Below are 24,789 nucleotides of genomic sequence, written 5' to 3'. Positions count from 1 at the left end.
CAAGTTTGGAGGGTGGGGGGTGCACCTGCAGCCTAAGACGTTTAAACAGAGAGGGGGAAGACGACAGCAGAAGTATTACAAACTGTTATACTGTTATACCTAATAGTTAAAACTTCTATGCAACTACAGAATCATGTGGTCTCTAAATTTTACTTTATTGCTCCTACAATTGTCTAAAGGTAGTTTTCTTTTAACATTTATCTTATGTGCTTGTCATATTTATCCTATGTACATTGTCATATTTTATATAATTTGTAAAAACAAAGAGAAAAATCTAGCCAAACTACAATTTCCACTGTGAGATTCCTCTAACCTCTTGTATTAGAGGAACATAGGATATATCTAAATGACCCTTTAAGGACATCAGGTGTTTCAACTGGGTTCCATACACTAGATCGAATTTTCACTAATTCGAAACAGTGCATGGAATGCTCACTGCAGCGAAAGTGCACTTACGCGAAGTTCAGTACAATGAACGGGTGTTGTACTGAACTTCCGTGCAGTACTCACGGACCTTAGGGTTAGGGCACAGGTCATGGTAAGGGGATAGCCGTGACGACTGCAGCACAGTGAAGGACATAGCAATGACCTCCACTATGGTGCGATAGTCACGAACCTTAGGGTTAGGGAATGGGTTAGGGTAAGGGGATAGCTTTACTAACTATCCCCTTACCCTAACCCGTGCCCTAACCCTAAGGTCCATGACTATCGCACCATAGTGGAGGACATAGCTTTTTTTTTCATGTCCTCCATTGTGCTGCGGTGTTTTCGTTGAAGTGTACTTACGCAAAAGTTCACTTTTGTTAAAGTGAACTTTCACAGAAGTGAGGCTTCCTATTGCAAGTTTGAAGTAGTGAACTTTCGTTCTTGTAATAGGAATCTGTTTCAGCTATATGACACTTATATAATCTGTCATATCTTATATAATTTTATTATTATTAGTGAAGCTTTTCTCCCTAGGCCTCTGCTGAAAATAAATACTTTGCACTCAGTCGGACTTTTCTGGTAAATGCCAAAAAATAAAATGATTTAATAGCAAAAATATAAATGTAGTACCTGTTCAATCTCCTTACATTTAAACATGTCAGGAGGCTCAGACAAGCAGGAACCATAAAGAGCAACAAGATGTGGACAAAAGGTGGTCGACATGGTTCATCAGGTTCAAATGAGGCCTTCCATGCAATGCCACAAGGAGGAAGGGGAACTGACAAGCCAAGGGTGTGGAAAGTATTTGGAAAGAGTAAGATGAATTAGGATTGGATGGCCTAAAGCAGGTTTAGCAAAATCATTCTGTAATGCAAGAAGAGGGGTGAGATACTGCCCAAAGTTGCTCTCAGCAAAGGAGAAGAAATATTGACCTTAAATAAGGAGAGTGTTGAGAGGTTAAAGGAACATCTGAATCCACTGGACATGCAATCCTCTATGGAGACAGCACAAAGGCAGATAAAACCAGATTAATTTCTGCACATGGGGTCACTGAGGCACCCTGCACTGGTAAGACTAAAGGACTGAACAACAGACATCTAGAAATACGGAAGGCACTGGACACTGCTAGGGGATGTCATTGTTGTCATACCTTTGTAATATTGTATGGAAGGCTGGGACTGTACCTATGAACTGGGAAAGTGGGGGCAGTGGTCCCCATTAACAAAAAAAGGGACAGAAGAGCATGTTCTGACTACAAATAAATCATGCTCTCCAACCTCCCTGAAAATTATATGTCAGTGCTGAAAAAAAGCTTCATCCAAAAACTTAAGACTCCGATTCATAAAAAGCAATATGAATTCCATCATGGGCATGAGAAGACTGGATCACCCCCCTCTGTCTTTATGCAGAAAATGGAGAGAATTATGGTCTGTACATGTGTTTTGACGATTTTAGAGAAGTCCTATGACTATGCACAATGTTTTGAGGGGAAATTTACAGGTAATTACTAAGCACATAGTCAAGGAGCCATTAACGAGTCTAGCCCAAAGTCCCAATTGCCTAAAACACTGTCTGGTTAAGTTACTTGCTCAAGGTCACAACAGTCAAATGAAGGGTGAGAGAATCAAACCCTGTATCAAAGTAGTATTGTGTTAACAACTCATAGTCCGAATCCTCTGCATTAAATGCTACAATAAATCCCTACAGTGCTTCTGAACCAGATGGCAGGACTTGAACCTACCATCTTCTTAACCAAGTCAACTGCCTTACCTATATTACCAAATGGCTACAGTGTGGGTTTCTCCTGGGGACTGAACTTGGGACATTCAGTGTGCAAAGCAAATGTGACAACGATTATTCTGAAGAAACCACCATATACCAAAGTATTTAGAAAGGGAAAGACGAATTTCTGTTCCAGGTTACCACTGTAAGTTAAAAATATTCAAGGATACAGAGGTGCAGCCAAGATACGGCGAGCATCCAGTATGGAAGTACGAGTGAATTGCTGCGCAGTACAAAGTGGATGGGCTGAAAATCCAAGACCTCCAAAACAGGAGTTTGCGACTGTCTTCTGGAAAAGAGTGGCTTGCTCTCTCTGGGTGAAGGGCAACAGCTACCTCAAATATAAAAAAACAAAGCACAAACCACACTAGAATGTCAGGAGAGCACTGCAGTCAAATCTAAGCGTACTAGAACTTTTATCTCAGCTTTTCGTCCATAAAAGACTTCATCAGAAAAAACACCTACACATAGTACTCACTTTTAAATAAACCATGTTCCAATCAAAAGCCACATTCAATTGATCAATAAGACAATTAAGAATTTCTTAAAGCCGAATTATACCAAGCCATGCAAAACCATATTTCGAACATTCATTAAAATGCACTGGCCAAAGGGTAAATTGCTGTACATCTTTTGATAAAAAATGTTATTTATACATATGGCTGTTTATACTTGGTTTTATTCATTTTTATCAAAGGATGTACAGCAATTTAACTGTTGGCCAGTGCATTTTCATGAATGTTCAAATGATGTTTTTGCATGGCTTAGTATGACTCTGCTTTAAGAAATTCTTAATTGTCTTATTGATCAATTGAATATGGCTTTTGATTGGAACATGGTTTATTTAAATAGTGAGTACTGTGTGTTAGCATTTTTTCTGATGAAGTCTTATGGATGAAAAGCAGAGATAAAAGTTCTAGTATGCTTTGATTTGACTGAAGTGCTCTCCTGACATTCTAGTGTGGTTTGTGCTTTCTTTTTTAAGCTGGACTTTTTATACCACACATCGGAGTAATCGTCCTTTTTCTAGCTACCTCAAATATGTTGGGATCTTGCTGCAGAGAGATGCAGACGGGGTCAGGAAACTGGCCAACATACTGGCATAACAGTGGCAGTATGCAGAGACATTGCACCAAATGGTAATGGGGAAATGTGAGCCAAGTGATAGGATGAAGTTCTCAATACACTCATCATTACACACTGAAAAGTTACTAGCAGTCAAAGACATGCATGCTGAATGGACAAAGCAATCGGTGTGCCTCCTGTAAATCCAGCATAGGAATAAGGTTGACCAGCTGTAGCTAGTTAAAATAAAGGCCTTAGCTGGTATGCTCTCTACTCTTCTATGCAAAAAAAAAAACTCAGAGCCTGTCAACCACCCATCCCCAAAGGTAGACGTGACAAAGTAAACAAGGTATGCGCTGCTTAACATATGCAGGATAGGTTCTATCCCACAGAAAGTTAAGTGGCCTGGACGTTAAGCGAACACCCTATACTTCGTACTAGGCTTCATTTAACATCTATCTGCATAACAGCCAATAGCATTTATGACCCCTTGTGCAGTATGGATGTAAACGCAGGCGGACATTGTGTGGAAGGACATTATGTGGCACACACCTGTAAACCAAAGTCACAAAGTGGTTTAAAAAAAAAGGTACTTCAACCTCTTATGGTTAAAGTTCTTATGAACTCATCATAAATATACAAAGTAGCCCTATTTTAAAAAAGAAAATATAACACAACATACCTTGTGCCCAGCCCTTAAGCAATGAATGCAAGGAGTGTAGACCAGAATTGGCAAGGTACACAGAAAGTTTTTGTTCAGCTGATTTGGGATCAGCATTTGTGACCACCATAAAGGGGAGAAGTTCCATCACAACACGATTTGTCAGTACTTCATTCCCATTGAGGACTAGTCCATTTCCTAAAATCCTTAAAGCTTCAATTAAGGCATCATACCTAGTAAAAGAAAATATCTTGTAGTACAGTAATCTTGACTTTTATGAAACAATGAATGCTGAAGAACTAAATCCTGAATTACTCAAATGGACTTCAGAACACAATTAGGAACAAAAGCTGGCTTTAATCAATGTTACTTGGTGCTCAATTTACATTTTCAATTCATTAACAATAATATATGCACTATTTTAAAATGTTTTCACAGGATTACAACCAAACAAGTTGAATTTTAAGGCAAAAAAAAGACTGGAGCCAACCATTAGAAACTGTTATAAAATATTAAATTGTTCAAATAAAAATGCATTAAGAAAACAGTTAAAACACTTGGGCATAAAAGTATATTTGTGTTATCAATCTCAACCAAAACATTAGCAGGAAAGGCAGCAGAATTAAGCACACTAAAACCTCAACAACTGCCACTAAGGACATGCAAGACTCACGGGCAATGAATAACTGGAGGCAGTTTTTGAGGTTTTGTATTTTTAATCTACCATAACTGAAAATGTTACGAGTGCAGTCACTGCTACAGTCATAACTTCAGGGATCTTTACCACAGGCAGAGTCATACATACAGTCCAAGTTTGAGCTCTTCATCCCTACCCAAGCCACCCTTACATTTCCTGCAGACCTAGATGTGTCCATGGTGAGGTATAGAAGGGGCGTATGGTTTACCACTTTCTGTTCCTTCTCGTACCTACCCAAGCTATTCTTGCAAGTCTTGCACCCCTAGATGTGTCCATGTTGAGGTATAAAAGGGACACAAGGTTTATCACCATCTGTTTTTTCTTGCACCTACCTTAGGAATGTCCACACTTGGTTTAAACCAAAGGCCTTTTTTTTTTTTTTTTTTTTTTTTTTTTTATAAAGAACAGTACATTACATTGGTAGGCCTGTAACCTTCTTTACCTGGTCAGGCATGGGCTCCTAAGGTAAATTGTAAGGGCTAGGTGAAGCCAGAAATAAAAAAATGGGGGGTGGGAATAACAGGTGCCCCAACCCAGTCCCAAATTCCCCTAGAGAGGGGAAGGAGGTTAGAAAAAAAAGACTACAGCAGTGTCTGCACCTGAACACAACTGCACTATGTTCATTGTTTAAGCCACTCCTGAAGGCATAACTTCAGGGAGGACTCCCAAAGAATTCCCAAACAGTCCACTGGGTGGTTGGTATCCCTGTGGAGGAAGGCAACATGCCCTTCAGGACTGCTAGAGCAAATCCTACTCTAGCCCTATACACAATGTCCAGGCTGTAGTGTTTGGAGAAGATATGGACAGAGGACCAGTTGACTGCTTTCAGAAAGTCACAAGCAGGGATCCTTTCAGACAGACTAGCTGTACACCTGCTGCACTGTGACCTTTATCCCTCCTGGCACCTGTTTGCCAGGGAGTTTGTGACAGAAAAAACACAATACACAATGAGAGCTCCATTTAGAAATGGACATTTTCTCATTTTCTGCAAAGGCCACAAAACAAAACAAAAAGCTCATTTGATCTACAATATTTGGTTCTTTCCATACCTCAAAACTGTCTGAACAATGGTCCTTTCCATATAGTACCTCAACTGTCTGTGAACATCTAAGGAACACTATCCTATCTACTTTATTCTGAAGGCTGGGAAAGAACACAGAGATACAAGGCTTGATTCAGGGCAACTCCTGCCACCACTTTTGCCACAAGTGAATTATAGCTGGTATGGTCCGATTTCCATATTTTAGTAATTGCCTTTTTAGAAGATAATTGAATTAAAGGCCTTACTACATCTATGCAATTCAAATCCTATGTCCTAGCTCAAAATAATAACTGTACTAGTTGTAATTATTTGCTCCACCATTATTTCTGATAAAACACTCTGCAAGAAATTTAGCATCTGCCAACGCTTTACATTCCCCAAAAAACATGTTTTCAATTTCCCATCACACCTCCAGCAATTGCTACCCGATGAAAACGTCTCTGAAGTCTGCTTGAGGTATACAAATACCTATGCAAACACTACCAGGCACAAATCCTAAACCTTTTGGACTTTGTTGCATACTTGGGAGATAGATGTCATCCAATTGTTCCTTAGTACATTTTTTTTTCCAGTTTCCCTCTCTTGCTCTTCTCGGTCTTTCCTAACCTCCAAGGATTTGTTCTTATAGTTATCATGCAATATTTTATATGTCCTACTAATTAACCTCTTTTTAAGTAGCTTCTGTTCTAATCTCAACTGAAAAAAAAAGCTACCAAAGCCGGCCTTTCTCTTAGCACTTCCCTAACCTTTTCTCCTTGCCTATACACAGTTGTCAATCCCCAGTAGGGAAGGCAGTCTCTAACCTGAAGTCCAGACTTCTGCTCTGACTTACCCCACTTGATTACCTTTCATCTCTAGTTATCTGCTCTCAATACCTTGGCTCATTTGCTGATTTTCTCTAGTAAAATTCCAGCCCCCTCTTATTTTCTATGTCTCTACTTGCACTCATACCTATAATCAAAATCTTCATTCTTGTGTTGGCTTAGGACTTAGAATACTTAATGCTGCTTTATGAACAGAACATTCTGTATGGCTGTTGTTCTCCTTAAGGGCAAGTATCCAAAATCCCACTCTCTCCTTACTTCTCGAACCCTGCCTTTCATCATCATTCCATTTCACTTTGATTTATGATCTTCTGCTTGTGTTACGTATAATGAACCTTAATCATGTATCTCTAAAGTATCTCTTCAAATTAGCTAATTCTAAACAACCTTGTTTTATGGTGAGAATGAACTTATCCTACTTAACTCTTGTTCTCTTCCCTTCACAAATAAATTCCTTCAACTCTTTCACTGCGCACAGCTTCTCCTTTGAATGATGAAAATATGTCTAACCTGTACATACTAAAGTGGCCAAAGACATTTCCAATACTTGTATCTCGATATCAGTACTTATAATTAAGAGCTTCCAGTTTCTCAATTTTTGTATTATCTTCTGTTTAATCTCTTCCCACAAATTCTTAGCTGACATAACTGGGTCTTTTTTTTAATCCATACACTTGAATACTTTATCTTATCACATCTACATAACTATGGGTATTCATGTGTAGGTATATAGTATACCACATTAGCCTTTGTTTTATCTTCATCCATTTAATATCCTGAAAAGACATGAAAATTCCTCAAAATGTTATAAACATATAGAGGTCCTTTTCTTGATTTATCAAGCAGAAAATAATATCGGCAAACAAAGGTAACTTTTCTTGAGTACTACCATGAAAGTTATATAAAAAGAAGTTATGTTCTTACCATAAATGTTCCATCTGTGTTGTTGAACTTCATTCATTCTTGACTATTGGGTTTCGGTTCTGTCCTCGGAACAGACTCTGCTGTTGTAACAAGCTCACACCAGACAGAAACTCTTGAGCTAAGGCCACCCATAGTGCCTCTCTTCCCTTCCCCTCAGATCGAGTTTTGCCCATAGAAATAAATGCAGAAGCTTTGTCTGCGCAACTGCCATACTACAAAACCAGGACTAGAGCCGAACCTCCAAGAGTCTTTGGAAGGGGTTAGAGGGTGGGATGTCAAAAATGACATCAGTTTTTTTCTTGCCCCTTAAAAGGTAGGAGCTCCCAGGATGAACCATAAGCAAGGGACAAAGGTAGAAAAAAAAACAGGGCCTGCCGGGTAAACACACAGGGGTCCTCTGGTTAGTGAAGACAGAAGCAGACTGCTACTTGTAGGCAAAAAAGGGGAAGGAGGGAGGGAAATAAGACTGAAACAGTGAATACACTCTAACATCTGCATTTCTGGCAAGTGCACACAACTGTACTATGTTCTTTGTGTTTCACAGTTGCAGTTCTGACTTCACTGTTTCAGTTATGACTTGTTGGATGATTTCCCCAAGCTGAGATGAGGGTGGAAGGTAGCTTATGGAAAAAAGAGGATGCCCTGCAAGATGACAGTGGCAAATTCTGCTCTAGACTTGGAGAAGGCTGATAAGTGATAGTGTTTGGTAAATGTACGCACAAATGACCAGATAGCCGCTTCCAAAATGTCTTTGGTAGGCACTCCTTTCAGGAAGGCAGCAGAGGTATAAGTGGCCCTAGTAGAGTGAGTCCTGATAGATTCAGGTGGCTTTTTACCAAGATGGCTGTAACAAACAGAAATACAGCGAGATATCCACTTGGATATCATCTATTTGGAAACTGGTTTCCCTTCAGGACCAAAGGCAAAGGAAACCATGATGGCTGTAACAAGCGAAAATATAGTGAGATATCCACTTGGAGATAATCTGGAAACTGGTTTCCCTTCAGAGCCAATGGCAAAGGAAACAGAGTTGGTCTGATTTTCTTAAGGCTTTATTTCTGTCAAGGTAGTAGCGAAACTGTCTGTGCACATCCAAGGAGTGAAGGATTCTTTCCCCCTGGTTCTTGGGCTTGGAAAAAAGGTGGGCAAGTGCATGTCTTGACTGAAGGATATGTCAGTGACCACCTAGGGCATAAATAATGGATTTGGCCTGAGTGATACTCTGTCTGGGTGGAATGAGAAATGGTTCCACTGCCATGACAGCTTGCAGCTCAGAAACCCTCCTAGCAGAGGAGATGACGAATAACAGGGCAGTCTTCCAGGTTAAGAATTTTAGATCAGCAGAAGCTGCTGGTTCAAAGGGGGGCAGCGTCAACTTTTCTTGAACAAAATTGAGGTCCCATGGAGGTGTGGGTTTGTCTCCTGGGAGGTCTGATGTGAACCACTCCCCTAAGGAACTGCTTCGCCGCGGGTGGGAAAAGACAGGAAGAAGAATAGTGATGTGGGCTGAAATGGCAGAGATGTGAATTTTGACGGAAGAAAAGGATAGGCCTCTCTCCACCAGGGTAGCCAGGTAACCTAGAATGGGAGAGATACTGACAGAGTTTGCACTGAGGTCTTGCTGCCGAGACCAAATGGAGAATCTTTTCCACTTGGCGGAGTATGATTTCCTAGTACTGCGCCTTCTAGCCTCTGAGAATGTTTTGAACTTGTCTGCTTAGGGTATGCCAAGAGTAATCCTTTTGGGAACTATCCAGGCTGAGAGTTTGAGAGTCTGCAGATTGGGATGCACAAACCTCCTTTTGTCCTGAGTCAGAAGGTACACTTTCTGAGTTAACTGCTATGGATTTGCATTGGTTAAAACTAGTAGCAGAGGATACCAGTGCTACCTGGGTTAGTCTGGGGTTATCACGATGACCCTTGGGCCCGATTCTCTGATTTTTAGGATGGCCCTTGGAAGAAGAGGCAGGGGAGGAAAAGCATTAAGGAACAGGTGGGCTCCAAAGGAAGGAGAAGGCATCTGTCCTCCAGGCTGTGGGAAGTTTGCTCCTAGAACGGAACCTTTTCAGTTGAGCATTTTCTTTGGTGGCAAAGAGGTCTATATGCGGGATCCCCATTTTTGGGCATAATAAACATAGCACAGCTGGGGTAGTAGTGAGAAAGTACAGTTTTGTACCTACCATAAATGTAGATATCCGAACAGGATAGCATCTGCAGTCATAACAAATGGGTTGTCCTGTCGTCAGGCAGCCCTTCGGTCGGCCGGATTCCAAAGTCTGGGTCTGGCCTCGGCTGGTGTCGCACTTCACCCGACGTCATCTCTGCTGGTCTTCGGGTATAAAGGCATCAGCCGACGCCATTTTCCTCAGTGTTTCTTGCCCCAGATGCCAGTTGTCCTCTTGGAGAGCTAAATTTTGGATGAATGCCAATGTTTCCAAAAAAGTAGAAGGCAAACACAAAAAATAAGCATGTATGCACATATATACAAACAAATACACCATAAGAGATCCCCCCCCCAGCTAGCTATTAGGTGGGTAAATACCCTAGGAGTACCACAGAGGGGAAGGAGGGTGGGGAATCCTGACTGCAGATGCTATCCTGTTCGGACATCTACATTTATGGTAGGTACAAAACTGTACTATGTCCTTCAAGGATGCATCTGCAGTCATAACAAATGGGTAGAATACCATAGCCAAACTAGGGGAGGAGGAAAAAGAATTATGGTGTAGTTAGGATCCCTTGCAGTACAGCAGTGGTAAACCCTGCTCGGGATCTAGAGTATAGAGGTAAGTTATAATGCTTGGCAAATGTATGCACGGAGGTCCAAGTAGCCGCCTCAATAACGTCCTTGGTAGCCACTCCTCGTAAGAAAGCTGTGGTAGTGGCTGTAGCCCTTGTAGAGTGAGGTCTTATGTTCTGTGGAATTGGCTTTCCATGGAAGGAGTAACAGAATCTTATGCAATTTCCTATCCACTTGGAGATTGTCTGTTTGGAGATTGCTTTTCCTTCCCTTCCTGTTGCATAGGCTACTAGAAGCTGGTCAGTTTTTCTATTGCCCTTGGTTCTGTCCAGGTAGTAGCGTAACTGTCTATGTACATCCAAGGTATGCAGCAGTCTTTCCCCCCTGTTCTGTGGATTGGGAAAGAAGGTAGGTAGGTGGATTGCCTGGTTTAGAGACACTCTGGATACCACCTTAGGCATAAATGTAGGATTAGTTCTCATGGATACTCTATCTTGATGGAAGATTAGGAAGGGTTGTACTGCCATTAAGGCCTGTAGTTCCGAAACCCTTCTTGCTGAGGTAATTGCCAGTAGGAAAGCAGTTTTCCAGGATAGGTGTTGAAGATCTGCTGTTTCGAATGGAGGGAGTGTCAATTTTTCTAGCACAAAGTTCAAGTCCCATGCTGGTAATGGTGGTTTCCTAGGAGGTTTTACATTCTTGATTCCTCTGAGGAACTGCCTGAGTAGAGGATGTGAGAAGACAGGGGGATCGAAGCTGTATTCTGCAGAAATAGCTGATGCATGTATCTTGATGGAGGAATAGGACAGGCCTGTATGGAGAAGCTCTGCCAAATACTCCAGGATGTTGGCAATATCTATCTTTGACACATTTTCCTCTTTCAGTGCTCCAAATGACAAACCTTTTCCATTTCCCTGCATAGTTCCTTTTTGTCGAAGGTCTGCGGGCCTCCAGGATAATGTCTTTAACCCTTTGGGATAAATCTGGGTTAGTTGCTGTTATGTAATGTTCCAGGCAGTTAGTTGTAGGGTTTTTAGATTTGGATGCATGATGTTGTAGTTGTTCTGAGTTAACATCAAAGGCATCAGGGGTAGTGTCCACGCTCTGTTCCGAGACATGCTCCTCAGCAATGGATACCAGTGTTGTCTTGGCCAATTTGGAGCTATCAGAATTATCCTTGGACGCTCCTCTTTGATTTTCAGTAGTACCTTGTGCATCAAGGGAAGAGGTGGAAATGCATATGCTGTCAGGCCTTTCCAACTGAAGGATAGAGAGTCCACCTTCCATGCAAGTGGGTGGTATGTCCTTGTGCAGAATTTCTTGAGCTGGTGATTGAGTGGGGATGCGAATAGGTCTATTTGTGGCATTCCCCATTTCTGTGTGATGGCCTTGAAGATGTCCAGGTGTAGCATCCATTCGTGAGCATCCGAGGTTGTTCTGCTTAACATGTCTGCTAGGATGTTTTCTTTTCCTGGTACAAATATTGCCTGTAACTGAATGTTGTAGCTCAGAGCCATATTCCATAGGTCCAGAGTCATTGTGCATAGGGGGTATGAATGAGTGCCTCCCTGTTTGTTGATGTACCACATGACTGTGGTGTTGTCTGTCCTTATCATCAAATGGCCTTCTTTGAGGAATGGTCTGAAATTCTGGATTGCTAGTTTTACTGCCAGCATTTCTTTTTGATTTATGTGCAGGTGCAGTTGATCTGGGGTCCATAATCCTTGTATGCATTTGTCCAGCATGTGGGCCCCCCAACCTAGGTCTGAGGCATCCGTTGTGATGGTTTGGCTTGCTTGTAAGTTTTGGAAGGGCAAGCCTGGGTTTGACTGGCATGCTTGAGCCCACCATAGGAACTCTTGTTTCAGGCATGGGATTAGTGGAATTTCGGTTTCTAAGCTGTGCCTGTGTTGAGACCATAAATTCTTTAGGTACCACTGTAGTTTTCTCATATGCAGTCTGGCATGGGGGACCAGGATTATGCATGATGCCATGAAGCCCAAGGCCTGCAGTACTTTCCTTGCTGTTAGTTTGTTCTGCTTTGTTAATGGCAAGAAGTAAAGAGGGAGTTGTTCTTGTTTTTCTGCAGTTAGGAATGCCATCTGCTTTACTGTGTCCAATTCTGCACCCAAGAACGTTCTTGTTTGGGATGGTATTAGTCTTGACTTTTTTAAATTGACTGTGTATCCCAGGGCTTGTAGTAAGCAAATGACTCTTTGTAAGTCTTTTGTCAACTTGCTTTTGTTGTCCGCTTGTATCAGGCAGTCGTCCAGGTATGGATAAATTTGGATTCCCTGTAGCCTGCAATGAGCGATTACTGATGCCAGGCATTTTGTGAATACTCTGGGCGCAGTAGATAAGCCAAAGGGCAATGCTGAGAATTGATAATGCTCTGATCCTGCAAGAAATCTGAGGTATCTTCTGCAATTTGGTCATATGGGGATGTGCAGGTATGCCTCCTTGAGATCTAGAGTTACCAGCCAACACTCCTTGCCCAGCATGGGAAGAAGTTGCTGCAAGGTCAGCATTTTGAATTTTGGAACAATGATGAATGTGTTTAAGGCGGACAGGTCGAGAATAGGTCTCCAACTTTTCTCTTTTCTTGGTACTAGGAAGAGTCTGGAGTAGAATCCTTTGCCCTGCTCTGTTGGTGGTACTCTTTCCACAGCTCTCATTTCTGTTAATTGAGCTATCTGTTTTAGAGCTTCTGTTTTCTGATTTGGAGGTAGGTTTGGCATTCCTCTTTTTACCGGTAAGGTGTGGAAATGAAACCTGTAGCCTTGGTCTATAGTCTGCAAAATCCACTTGTCTTTTGTGATATAGTGCCAATTTTTTGAAAATAAGGCTAATTTTCCGCCTAAAGGTGCTGCCATCTGTTCCCTGGTAGGCGGTGTTAGAGCCAAGTCACTGTGATTGTCCTGTTGCAGTGGCAGTGGTTGTGTCTGTGCCTCGCTGGTTGTTGCCTTGCCACTGGCGTCCTCTGTAGGCACCTCCTCTGGATTGATTTCTGCCTCTGGAACGTCTATTCCTGCCTCTCTGAGATTTAGAGGAGTCTGGAAAGGACCAATTTTTGGAAGGCCAGTTCCTGCTAAACCTTGGGGGCTGAACCTGTAAGAAATCTTTAACTGTTTGTACAGATTTTGCCTTCTCTTCCATTTTCTTCATTACTTGCTGGGCAGGAGAACCAAATAGACTGGCCTTATCCATAGGAGCATCTAACAGCTTTGCTTTAACATGATCCGGTAAGACCTGTTCTTTCAACCATGCATGCCTTCTTATAACTGTGCCAGTCATGGCTGATCTAAATGAAGCCTCCAGTGCATCATAGCCACATTTTAAAGAATGGTTACTAACCTGCTGAATGTTATTCACCATTTCTAGCACATATTTCTTATCTAAGGAATCATCAGAGGACAGTTTCTTAGTTAACTGATCAAGCATAAACTCTTGGTATTGGATCATATGAAACTGACAGTTCAAAGCTCTAGCTGAGAGAGTAGCAGAGGTGTAAACTTTCTTACCCCATCTCTCTAAGGACCTGGATTCCCTTTCAGAAGGGAGAGGGTTTTTTGCTGAGGTCGGCTACTGCCTTAGGCCCCTGGGAGATAGTTTCAGGATCTGCGAGTGGGGCCTTGTATAGGTGGTGATGAGTGTCCGGTACCCTGTAAAACCTATCGGGTTTGGCAGGGGCTGGAGGTAAAGTATCAGGAGCAGTGCAAACATCATTAAATGCATCATCCACAACAGGAAGAACTGGAGGTATAGCTAAGGGCCTATGTTGCGGTAAGTGTAGAAAGGTCCTAAGCCTTTTTCTTGAATCTGAGAAATCTTGTCCCTGCCATTGGAATTGCTCTCTCATGGCATGTAATGTTTCTCCAAAGGAAAATTCCTCTGGTGGAGAGGCAGATGGAATAGATTCTTCAGCATCGGAATCTTCATAAGTAGAAAAGGAGCCTCTGGATGGTCTGTAATGTCTGAATCATCAGAAGAATCATCTGAGGACACTGGCTCTGGGGGCTCTGCTCTAGGTCTCTTTTCAGGAGGCTGAGAGGCCCTGTCTGGGTGAGATTGGGATCCCCTTATTAAAGAGATGAGATCCTCTGCCAGAGTAAGCATTTGAGAACTGGAACTGGGCCTGTGTGAGGGGGGCTTAACAGGCACTGATTTAGCAGTTTTGGCTGCTTTAGCCCTGGCAAAGGCCTTAATAGACATGGCTGCAGGAGGCCTAGCAGCACCACGTGCAGGGGTAGAGACATCCAAAGGGATGGTGTCCGATAATTCTAAAGGAACCACATTAGTAGGCAAAACTTCAGAGGCCGATTCAACTAGGGTAGCAGGGGCCTCGGTAGTAGTCATGGATTCGGCTGAAGATTGACCCGTTTGCTCGGTTTCGGCCGAAACAGAGACACTCGCGGTTTGCTTAACCGTGGTTTCGGCCGAAACCGCGAGTGTCGGTCTTTTTCTTTGCGTTTTTTAACAATTTGAGAAGTTGGAGGATCCGACGGCATAATGTACGCAAAATCTGAGCCGAAAAACTGTTCAGCAAACTCCGACCGACGCCTAAGCGTTCGTCGGTTGAAGGAAGCACAGGCTAAACAGGCTGCTACGTCGTGGTCTGGGCCTAAACAAGGTAAGCAGTAAGAGTGGAAATCTTTATGAGGTATTTGTTTCCCACAAGTTAAACAGTTATTTACTTTTTCTGACATCGGCTGAGGCAAGAAAGAGTCCCCAACGGGGTACTTAGCTTTTAGAAGTCTTCGAAGTAGTATTCTGTAGTAGTAATCTCTGGATCTGACCGACCGGCACTTGCAAACAGCTTCTGCTTCGGGCGCCACGCGGCAAGAAAGACTGAGGAAAATGGCGTCGGCTGATGCCTTTATACCCGAAGACCAGCAGAGATGACGTCGGGTGAAGTGCGACACCAGCCGAGGCCAGACCCAGACTTTGGAATCCGGCTGACCGAAGGGCTGCCTGACGACAGGACAACCCATTTGTTATGACTGCAGATGCATCCTTGAAGGACATAGTGGTTACTGCCACTCGGAACTCACCTGCCTCTTCCTTACCACATGTACTTCATTACTGGTTTGCACACTTACTCTGAACACTCTGCTGCTACCCACCACCAGTCAACTTTTATATCTACAGAGATGCACAGGACTGGTACGCAATACAGACTGTTACACCGTGGCACTTGCATTCTATGGGACTGAATGAGCTATCAATGATACTCTGTAGGTTTGCATTTGACAAACATGCACTAGAGATACACTTATGAGGGACATGTGTTATGTTCAGTGTACTAAATACAGTCCACTGTAGGAACATGCCTTCTTCTAACCTGAAATGTTGGGTGTTGTTGACACACTGGACATCTGAATATAAAAGCCCTTACTACTAAACTTGGCAAGGAAAGTACAGTTGTGTACACTTACCATAAATGTAGATGTTCGAGTGTATGCACTGTTGCAGTCATTACATTTGGGTTATCCTGCTGGCAGGTCGCCCTCAGTGGGCCTGAATTTCAAAGTCTTGGGTCCTGCGTCAGCTGCTGTCGCGCCTTCCCTGACGTCAGGTCAACAGGGGTATAAAAGATGCAGCCAACGCCATTTTCTTCAGTCTTTCTTGCCAGATGTCAGGTGCCCCCAAAAGGGTATGCTAAATATATGTAAGTAACACATACATGCATCAAAATAAATTTTACCTTCATCTATAAGCAAATACACTACATAGGTTGTATAGATCAGAGAAAGAAAGATAAGTTCCAGCAAAAATAAGGGGGATGGTGGGTGGGTAACCTGAACTGCAACAGTGAATACACTCGAACATCTACTTTTATGGTCAGTGTACACAACTGTACTATGTTCTTAGTGTTTCACTGTTGCAGTCATTACATTTGGATAGATTTCCAAAGCTATGGATGGGAGGATGGAACTAAATAGCATTAGGGGCAGCTATGAGGCCCTGCAGAACTGCAGTGGCAAAGCCTGCCCTGGATTTAGAGTAAAGTGGCAGATTGTAATGTTTTGTAAAGGTATGTACTGAACTCTAAGTAGCAGCCTCTAAAATGTCGTTGGTTGGTACTCCCCTGAGAAAGGCTGCAGAAGTGGCTGCAGCTCTGGTTGAATGTGGCCTAATGTCCTTAGGCACAGGTTTGCCATGCTGAGAGTAACAGAAACGAAAGCAGTGATCTATCCACTTTGAAATAGTCTGCTTGGAGATAGCCTTTCCTTGTGATCCTGCAGCATATGCCACTAGTAATTGTTCTGTCTTTCTGAAAACTTTAGTTTTATCCAAGTAGAATCTAAGTTGTCTGTGTACGTCCAAAGAATGGAGAATTGTCTCCCCCTTGTTCTGTGGATTTGGATAAAAAGTTGGCAAATTAATAGTTTGGTTAAGGGCTACACTGGATACTACCTTAGGCATAAATGTAGGGTTTGTCCTCAGAGAGACCCTGTCCGGATAAAAAATGACCTTGAAAGCCTGTAGCTCTGACACTCATCTTGCAGAAGTTATTTCTAGGAGCAGAGCTGTTTTCCAAGATAAAAACTTTATATCTGCAGTAGCAGCTGGCTCAAAAGGAGGTAAGGTGAGTTTTTCCAAGACATAATTGAGGTCCCATGCAGGTGTTGGTGCTCTACTTGGAGGCCTTAAATTTTTGGCTCCTCTGAGGTACTGCCTTAATAAAGGATGAGAAAAGAGTGGTGGCTCTGTATTGTAATGAGCCGAAATGGCAGAGGCATGGATTTTAATTGATGAGAAAGATAGGCCTTTGTCCAGCATCTCAGTTAAGTATTGCAAAATCTGCGGAATATTTGGGACAGCTGTATCAGTTCCTTGAGCTTGGTTCCAAGCACAAAATTTCTTCCATTTTCCAGCATAGGATTTTCTAGTACTAGGCCTTCTGGCTTCTAAAATTACATCCATTACAGCTTTACTGAGAGGTGTGCTTTGTATGGCTACATTATCTGCCATGCTGCCAGGTTTAGGGTCCTGAGTTGGCTGTACAGAATCTGATTGTTTTGTTGGAACAGTAGATGAGGTATTTGAGGTAAGGTCCAGGCTGGGCATTGAGACAAGTTCCTTAAGACTGGATACCAGTACTGGCATGGCCAGTTTGCAGCAATCAGAATAATTTTTGGTTTCTCCTGTCTGACCTTTAGGAGTACTTTGGGGAGGAGAGGCAGTGGAGGAAAGGCATATACTGATAGATTTGTCCAGCTGAAAGATAAGGCATCCACTTTCCATGCTTGTCTGTGATAAGTTCTTGTGCAGAATCTTTTTAGTTGATTGTTGTGAGGGGAGGCAAATAGATCTATGTTCGGGCGTCTCCATTTCTTTATCATGCTGAAGACTTGTGGATCCAGGCGCCACTCGTGGGGATCCATGAGGTTTCTGCTTAGTTCGTCTGCCAGAGTATTTTCCTTTCCTGGCAGGAATTATGCCTGCAGATGAACTTGGTAAGTCAATTCTGTGTCCCATAAAGCCATGGCTAGTCTGCAAAGGGGGTAAGAGTGAGTGCCCCCCTGCTTATGTACCACATGACCGTGGTGTTGTCGGTCTTCATCTGCAGTTGTCCCGGATGAATTAGGTCCTTGAAGGCTATCAGGGCATTTTGAACAGCTAGCATCTCCTTTTGATTGATATGTAGATGCATTTGGTTTGCGGACCAGATGCCCTGAATACCTCTTCCTGCCATGTGGGCGCCCCAGGCATAATCTGATGCATCCGTCATAAGGTTCTGCCTGGCTGGGGGTATTGAGAATGGCTGTCCCTTGTTTTGGTGACAAGCCTTTGCCCACCATCGAAACTCCTGTTGCAGGCAGGGAATGAGAGAAATCATTGTTTCCAGGCTGTGGCAATGTTGTGTCCAGACACTTTTTAGGTACCACTGAAGTTTCCTCATATGCAGTCTTCCATATGGAATTAGTAGGATGCAGGATGCCATGAAACCCAAAGCCTGCAGAATTTTTCTTGCAGATAACTGGGCCTTTGTTGCCATTTCCTTGAAATAGAGAGTCAGTTGCCTTTGTTTGTCTGGTGTGAGATAAGCCATCTGGGCAGTTGTATTTAAGATTGCACCCAGGAATATTATCTCTTGTGAGGACACTTTTTTTTTTATTTCTTTTCATTGACTGTGTACCCTAGGCATGTTAAAAGTTTCTTCACAAATGCCAGATGCTGTAGTAGAATGTTCTTATTCTCTGCTCGAATGAGACAGTCGTCCAAGTAAGGATATATTTGTATTCCTCTGTCTGCAGAAAGCAATTACTGGTGCCAGGCACTTTGTGAAGACCCTGGGCGGAGTAGATAAGCCAAAGGGCAGTGCAGAGAATTGGTAATGCTTTGAGCCAGCTTTGAATCTGAGGTATCTTCTGCATGATTGTCTGACTGGGACATGTAGGTATGCCTCTTTTAGGTCTAAAGTCACGAGCCAAGCCTTGCTGTCCAGCATGGGCAGAAGCTGCTGCAAGGTCAACATCTTGAAATTGGGTATATCCAGGTAAGTGTTTAGAATAGATAGGTCCAGAATTGGTCTCCGCTTTGTCCTTTCTGGGTACCAAGAACAGTCTTGAGTAAAATCCTTGTCCCTGCTCTTGCTGTGGCACTTGTTCAATAGCCCCATGTGCATGAGAGATGCAACTTGTTTTTGAGTCTCTGCCCATTGATTTTTTGGCAGGTCTGGCCAACCGTTTGTCCTTGGCAGGGTATGGAAGTGAAACTTGTAGCCTTGTGACACTATGTCTAGAACCCATTTGTCCTGGGTAATAATGTGCCAATTTCTAGAAAAAAAGTGCTAGTTTTCCCCCTAAGGGTGCTGCCAGAAGATAAGTGCTTGGTACAGGCAGGGGGAAGTCATTGGGACTGTTTCCTGTATGGTTGTGATATGTCCTCTCCACTTTTGGAGGTAGAAGCACCCCATTGTTTAGACCTATACGAACCTTGTGGCTGTGATCTGCCTCTAGGGCGTCTGGATCTGCCCCTTTGAGGTCTCTCTGACACTGGAAAGGACCAATTCTTTGTAGGCCAGTGTCTGCTAAACCTAGGAGGGTGTACCTGTAAGAATTCCTTGACCGATTGCATAGATTTAGCTTTGTCCTCCATGTTCATTAACACCTCTTCTGCCTTAACACCAAACAGGGTATCATGCTGTAATGGAGCATCTAATAATTTTGCTTTGACATGATCAGGCAGATTTTGTTCCTTTAACCAAAAGCATGCCTCCTAATGACAGAACCCATAACAGCGGCCCTGCAGGAGGCCTCTAGAGAATCAAAACCACATTGCAAAGTATGCTTTCCAACTTGTTCAGCTTGCATGTAATAAATCCTGCATTTCTTTGTTTTCTACACATTCAGAATCTATCAACATTTTCTGTTTAAGCAGTGTTATGATATATTGCTGATATTTGAGCATATGAAACTGGCAATTTAATGCCCTTATAGCCAAGGTAGCAGATGTGTAAATCTTTTTTCCCCATCTGTCTAGCGCCCTAGAATCTCTGTCAGAGGGGGTATGGTTTTTTTGCAGTGGAAGCCTTGACCCCCTTGGGACCCTGAGAAATAGTTTCTGGGTCTGCAGCAGGGTTTTTGAAAAGGAATTTGTGAGAGTCAGGAACCCTGTAGTATCTGTCCGGCTTAACAGGAGCTGAAGGTAAGTAGTCAGGGGTCAGACTAGACTCTGAAAACACATCATCTACAATGTCTAACACAGGTGGAATAGCTAGAGGCCTGTGTTGAGGTAATAAAAGGAAGTCTCTGAGCCTTTTCTTAGATTCTGAAAAATCTCGGCTCTCCCAGTGGAAATGTTCCATCATGGTATGCAAGGTTTCCCCAAAAGAGTAGTCCTCAGGAGGAGAAGCTGAAGGAATAGATTCTTCAGCATCAGAATCCTCACAGGGAGGTAGGGAATATTCCTGATCAGAAGAGGAATCACAAGAAATGGAAACCTGATCTGAAGATTCATAGTCGGTCTCTTGCCTATCAGGAGGGGGATGTGAACTCCTGATCAAGCTAATTAAGTCTTCGGCCATTTTGAGCATTTGTTTTTTGGGCATGGAGGCCTGTCCATGAGGCTGTTGAACTTGTTTCTTTGTCCTTAAAGGTGCTTTAGTCTTTGCCTTTGAAGCTGAAGTCGTTTTAATGTATAATTGTTTAGGTCTGAATAAACCCTCAGAAGCAGATGCCTGCTCAGCGGCTCCGGACCCATCTGAGGGAATAGTATCCGAGGCTCCAATACTTTGAGCTTCTAGCGGCCTTGCCGACTCCACGTGGGTGTCGGTAGCGGCCTGCGACTCTAAAGTAGCAGGCGTCAGGGGCTGCGAAAGCGCCTCACTGAGAACCGGCAACTGACTTAGGAGAAGCCTCGTCGTCGGTTTTGGACCTCGGTAGCCTGTCTTTTTCTTTGTGTTTTCTGTGAACTCCAGTTGTCGGATGGCTATACAACGACATTGTATAATTAAATCTTCGGACAAAACAGCTTAATGCAAAATCGTATCGATGCTTAATAGTGCATTGGTTAAATCTAGCACAAAACCAACAACTAGCTACGTCGTAGTCAGGGCCTAGGCAAGGAATACAGTAAGAATGAAAGTCCTTATGAGGTATTTGCTTCCCACAAGAAATACAATTATTAACATTTTCTGACATCGGACTGGAGCAAGAAAAAAGCCATCGGATCTGAAATTCGAACACGAAAATCTCAGGAGTCGGCCAACCGGCACTTGCGAACTGCTTCTGCTTCGGGTATCGCGTGGCAAGAAAGACTGAAGAAAATGGCGTCGGCTGCATCTTTTATACCCCTGATGTCAGGGAAGGGGCGACAGCAGCCGACGCAGGAGCCAAGACTTTGGAATTCAGGCCGACTAAGGGCGACCTGCCAGCAGAATAACCCATATGTAATGACTGCAACAGTGAAACATGAAAAATATCTCCAGGATTTTTAAGAGGGCACTACCAGTTAACATTTCATCAAAATTATTACTGCAGAAAGTATGTGCAATGTGAGCCATCTTTACAGGCATCAACAGGGACCTCCACGCTTTCTCACTGGCATACAAAATTTGTAAGCCATGTTATGGTTTTGTCTACTAGTGGAGCAATATGGCATGCTTAAGTCAGTTCAGTGGCCTAAGTATAAACTGCTATACAATGCAGTCCAGAACTTTGCCAAAGACAAATCGGAGTTGCTGGCTACTGAGTCTTGTCTGCATGTATCAACTGGACACAAGCTGATTTAAGTATACTTTTCTCTGCACTTATTTAAGATTTGAGTCAGTAAATATTGTGCGTCTTTGATTCAGTAAATATTGTGCGTCTCTATCTGCAGTTAGTCCCCCCCCTCCCTGTTTCCTGTTGTGGTGTTAATCTTGGTGGCTTTGGAATTGCCCACCCCTGCTGTAAATCTGTTTCTGCACACTCCTCCTGGACCCATCTCATTTGCTCACTCAACTGAGTACAGTGAGATCATATTTTGATTTCAGATACTCCTACCAGTCCCATCTCCTCTGCGGTGTACAGAGAGAGCACTTGGGGAGGACATTCCCCTATAGTAGCTTAATCTGCTCTGTTTCCTCCCTCTCCAAAAAAAAAAAATTGCACATCATCTGCTTTACTATATTTGTGTTTCTTTCTACTTTATCACCTTATTTTGCTTTTGCCTTTTCTTAAAAGTACTCAATTGAATTTATTCTGCTGCCTTTATTAGTGCCTGTTAGTAGCCTGATTAAATTAAAACTGTTATTCTAAGGCCCTTGGTTTAAGCACTTGGGCTTCAAACCAGTTGTTTTACATTAAGAAGGTTTGTGGTCTGCACTGTTGTGGCAGGACAGGTAGCGTACATCCTTCTAAGTTGGGAACTGCTTATTGAAGGCTCAGTGTCTGTTATTTTAAAGTCTATTAGTTCTGGGTTAAACACTTGGGCTTCAGGCCATTTCTTTCACATTAAGAAGGTTTGTGGTCTGCACTCTTGTGGGAGGAGAAGCTAGGTTCTGCCCTTCTGAGCTGGGAATTTCTGGTTAAAGGCTTATTGTGCATGCTTACTTCAACTGTTTCATTCTGAAATCGGTACGCCTTGTTTGCTGTAGCACAGACTAGATTCAGGCCGGTTGGATCTAGCTTTGTTTGTATAACTTGTGCACTGATCCAGGCCGTCTTTTTTGGAGAAGGTTTCTCTGTACCCTAGTGGCAGGACTGTGCAGTTAGAACTTGTCTGATTGAAGACTGCTGGAACAGGGCTCAGTTTTGAGCTTTTTAACTGGTTAAGTGGGTAAAGTGTTGTTTTAATTGTATCTGCTCTTTTTCTGAACAAAAAAAATTTGTATATATACTTGTTTCCCACCTTTCTGAACTAGTATAGTCCAATTTTCAGGTCACTGCTGAATCCAGGGCTGTGTTGCCCATACCTTACTTGGATAGAAGGAAGTTTCTCTGTTCACCTGCAAGAGAGGGGAGCTTTGAGCAGCCTATCTGTCCCTGGATAAGTGGTTTAGCCCAGATGTTAGTAGTTTATTGGCTATTTTGGGCTAATTTCTATCTCTCTCACTTCCCTGCTATAAAAATTGCATTTGCACAGTTTTTGTGCTTGTATTCCACTCAGCAAGTGCCTTCCAGGTGTTCTGTAGTCTACAGCAGCAGAGAAACAAAAGAGTGACTTTGGAGTGATTAAGTATCATTTTTCTGCTTTTTTGCTGTCTTAACTAATTCCGCCTAAAATGCCAGTTTTATAGCGAATCTGTGATTTAAAAAGTTTGTTATTGCTACATATTGTACTTATTTGCTGCCTGCATTTGAATTAAGTCATTTTTGTGTTTAAATAATTTGTTTAACTGTTGTAGGCTACACACTAAAGTGTGATAGCCTTTTCTGTGCATTTAAAGTGTTGTTTTGATTGTACCTACTCTATTTTCTGAAAAAAATATATACACTTGTTACCTGCCTTTCTGAACTAGTATAGTCCAGTTTTCAGGTTATTACTGAATCCAGGGCTGAGTTACAAGTTCCTGTGTTTCCCATACCTTACTTGGATAGAAGGAAGTTTCTCTGTTCACCTGTGAGAGAGGGGAACTTTGAGCAGCCTATCTGTCCCTGGAGGAGTGGTTTCAGCCCAAAAGTTAGTATTTTACTGGCCATTTTGGGCTAATTTCTATCTCTTTCACTTACCTGCTATAAAAACCGCATTTGTGTGGTTTTGCGCACCGGGCAGCGCCGTTTAGCTAGATTAGGTAGAATTAAACTATTCTCGGCTCCACGAAGTCTACTCTTCAATTTTTCCCTTGGAACTAGACAAACCTTCAACTTTAACACTCAAACCATTCATTTCACAGTCAAGCACTTGCTTAAAACTCATAGCAAGCACTAATTAACCCTAGCACTAGACCCCCCTATACTGTACAGAAGGACAAGGCTCTCTATTCATCCCCACCAGCCAATCAGAAAAACAGCTTACTCTACTTATTATTCAGGCATGTCCAAAGGGCAGTTTCCGGTGTACTCTCCAGTCCAACTGGTGAATCTGGGCATTTTGAGGCAATGTTACAACTGCTTCATGTACACAGACAACCCTCTCCTCCTACCACCAAACACTAATATATGCGAGAGATGCAATTATACAGCCAAACTGGAGACAAAGCTCTCTCAACCCAAGACTGGAACCGATGGTCAAGAGGAGAAGGGTAACACTTGCAACACACCACCAGTCTCACATAGACCTAATAAACCAACACCAGCAAATAACATACATGAATACATGAAAACATACTCCGAGGCTCTAAATAAAAATCTAAAAAAGCAACAGAGACCTCCAAAGCAGACATCCAAGCAACCTCCACACCCCATCACCAACCATGAAACACATACTTCACATAATCAGTGTGCCACACAATCACAGCCCTTAATGCAAAATAACATGCGCAACACATTAGTAATAGGCGACTCTATGGTCAGGCACATTGATGTCCCACTAACTAGACTGGACAAGGAGAAGGTTACAGTTAGCTGCCTGCTGGGTGCCAGGATCCACCACATAACACAAGCAATCAGGTCACACCAGAACAAGTACAAATACGACTCTGTCATTGTCCATGTTGGTGTGAATGACCTGAGACGTACCTCCCTGGACTAGATGAAAAGAGACATGGAAGAGCTCTCTGATCATGTAGCCCAGGCCGGTATGACCCTGACTAGCATCCTGACTTCACCAAGAATGATGTCACAGTATAAAGAAAAAATTATCAATTTCAGCAATTGGCTAAGTTTCTGGTGTCATTCAAAGGGGATCCAGTATCTGTGCGCCTGGAATGACGTGCTCAACAAGCCACGTTGCTTCGCAAGAGATGGCTTGTACCGGTCACCCTTAGGCCTTTGAATACTGGCCAAGGCTCTTGCCGCCTCCATAGTGCCTTTTTTAGGCAATGCTCAAAAGACAAACCCACCACCATAAATAGCACAAGTAACCAAAAACTGAGGGTAATGCTACTCAACGCCAGAAGTCTAAACCTCAAAATGCACGCACTCGAGGCACTCCTCAGTATGGAGAACATAGACATCTTTGCAGTAACAGAAACCTGGTTTAAGGCTCCTGAGAGCACAGCAGCACTACTAGGCTATAACTCATACCATACCTTTCGGC

The 24,789-nt window shown here is 42.8% G+C and overlaps 1 protein-coding gene across 2 annotated transcripts in view; it reads right to left on the bottom strand.

The window, feature by feature from the left end:
• The window catches only part of HEATR1 (HEAT repeat containing 1), a 1,780,420-nt gene that overhangs the window by 1,295,873 nt on the left and 459,758 nt on the right, over positions 1 to 24,789 (bottom strand). For both annotated transcript variants that reach the window (XM_044059100.1, XM_044059109.1), the window contains exon 15: positions 3,956 to 4,167. In XM_044059100.1, coding sequence (XP_043915035.1) covers positions 3,956 to 4,167 — 212 coding nt within the window. The remainder of the gene's footprint in view (positions 1 to 3,955; positions 4,168 to 24,789) is intronic.

The sequence above is a fragment of the Protopterus annectens genome, chromosome 1.part2, assembly GCF_019279795.1.
Source record: "Protopterus annectens isolate FY-2018-M chromosome 1.part2, PAN1.0, whole genome shotgun sequence".
In the NCBI taxonomy this organism is placed as follows: Eukaryota; Metazoa; Chordata; order Ceratodontiformes; family Protopteridae; genus Protopterus; species Protopterus annectens.
This window is presented reverse-complemented; position numbering and strand designations above follow the sequence as displayed.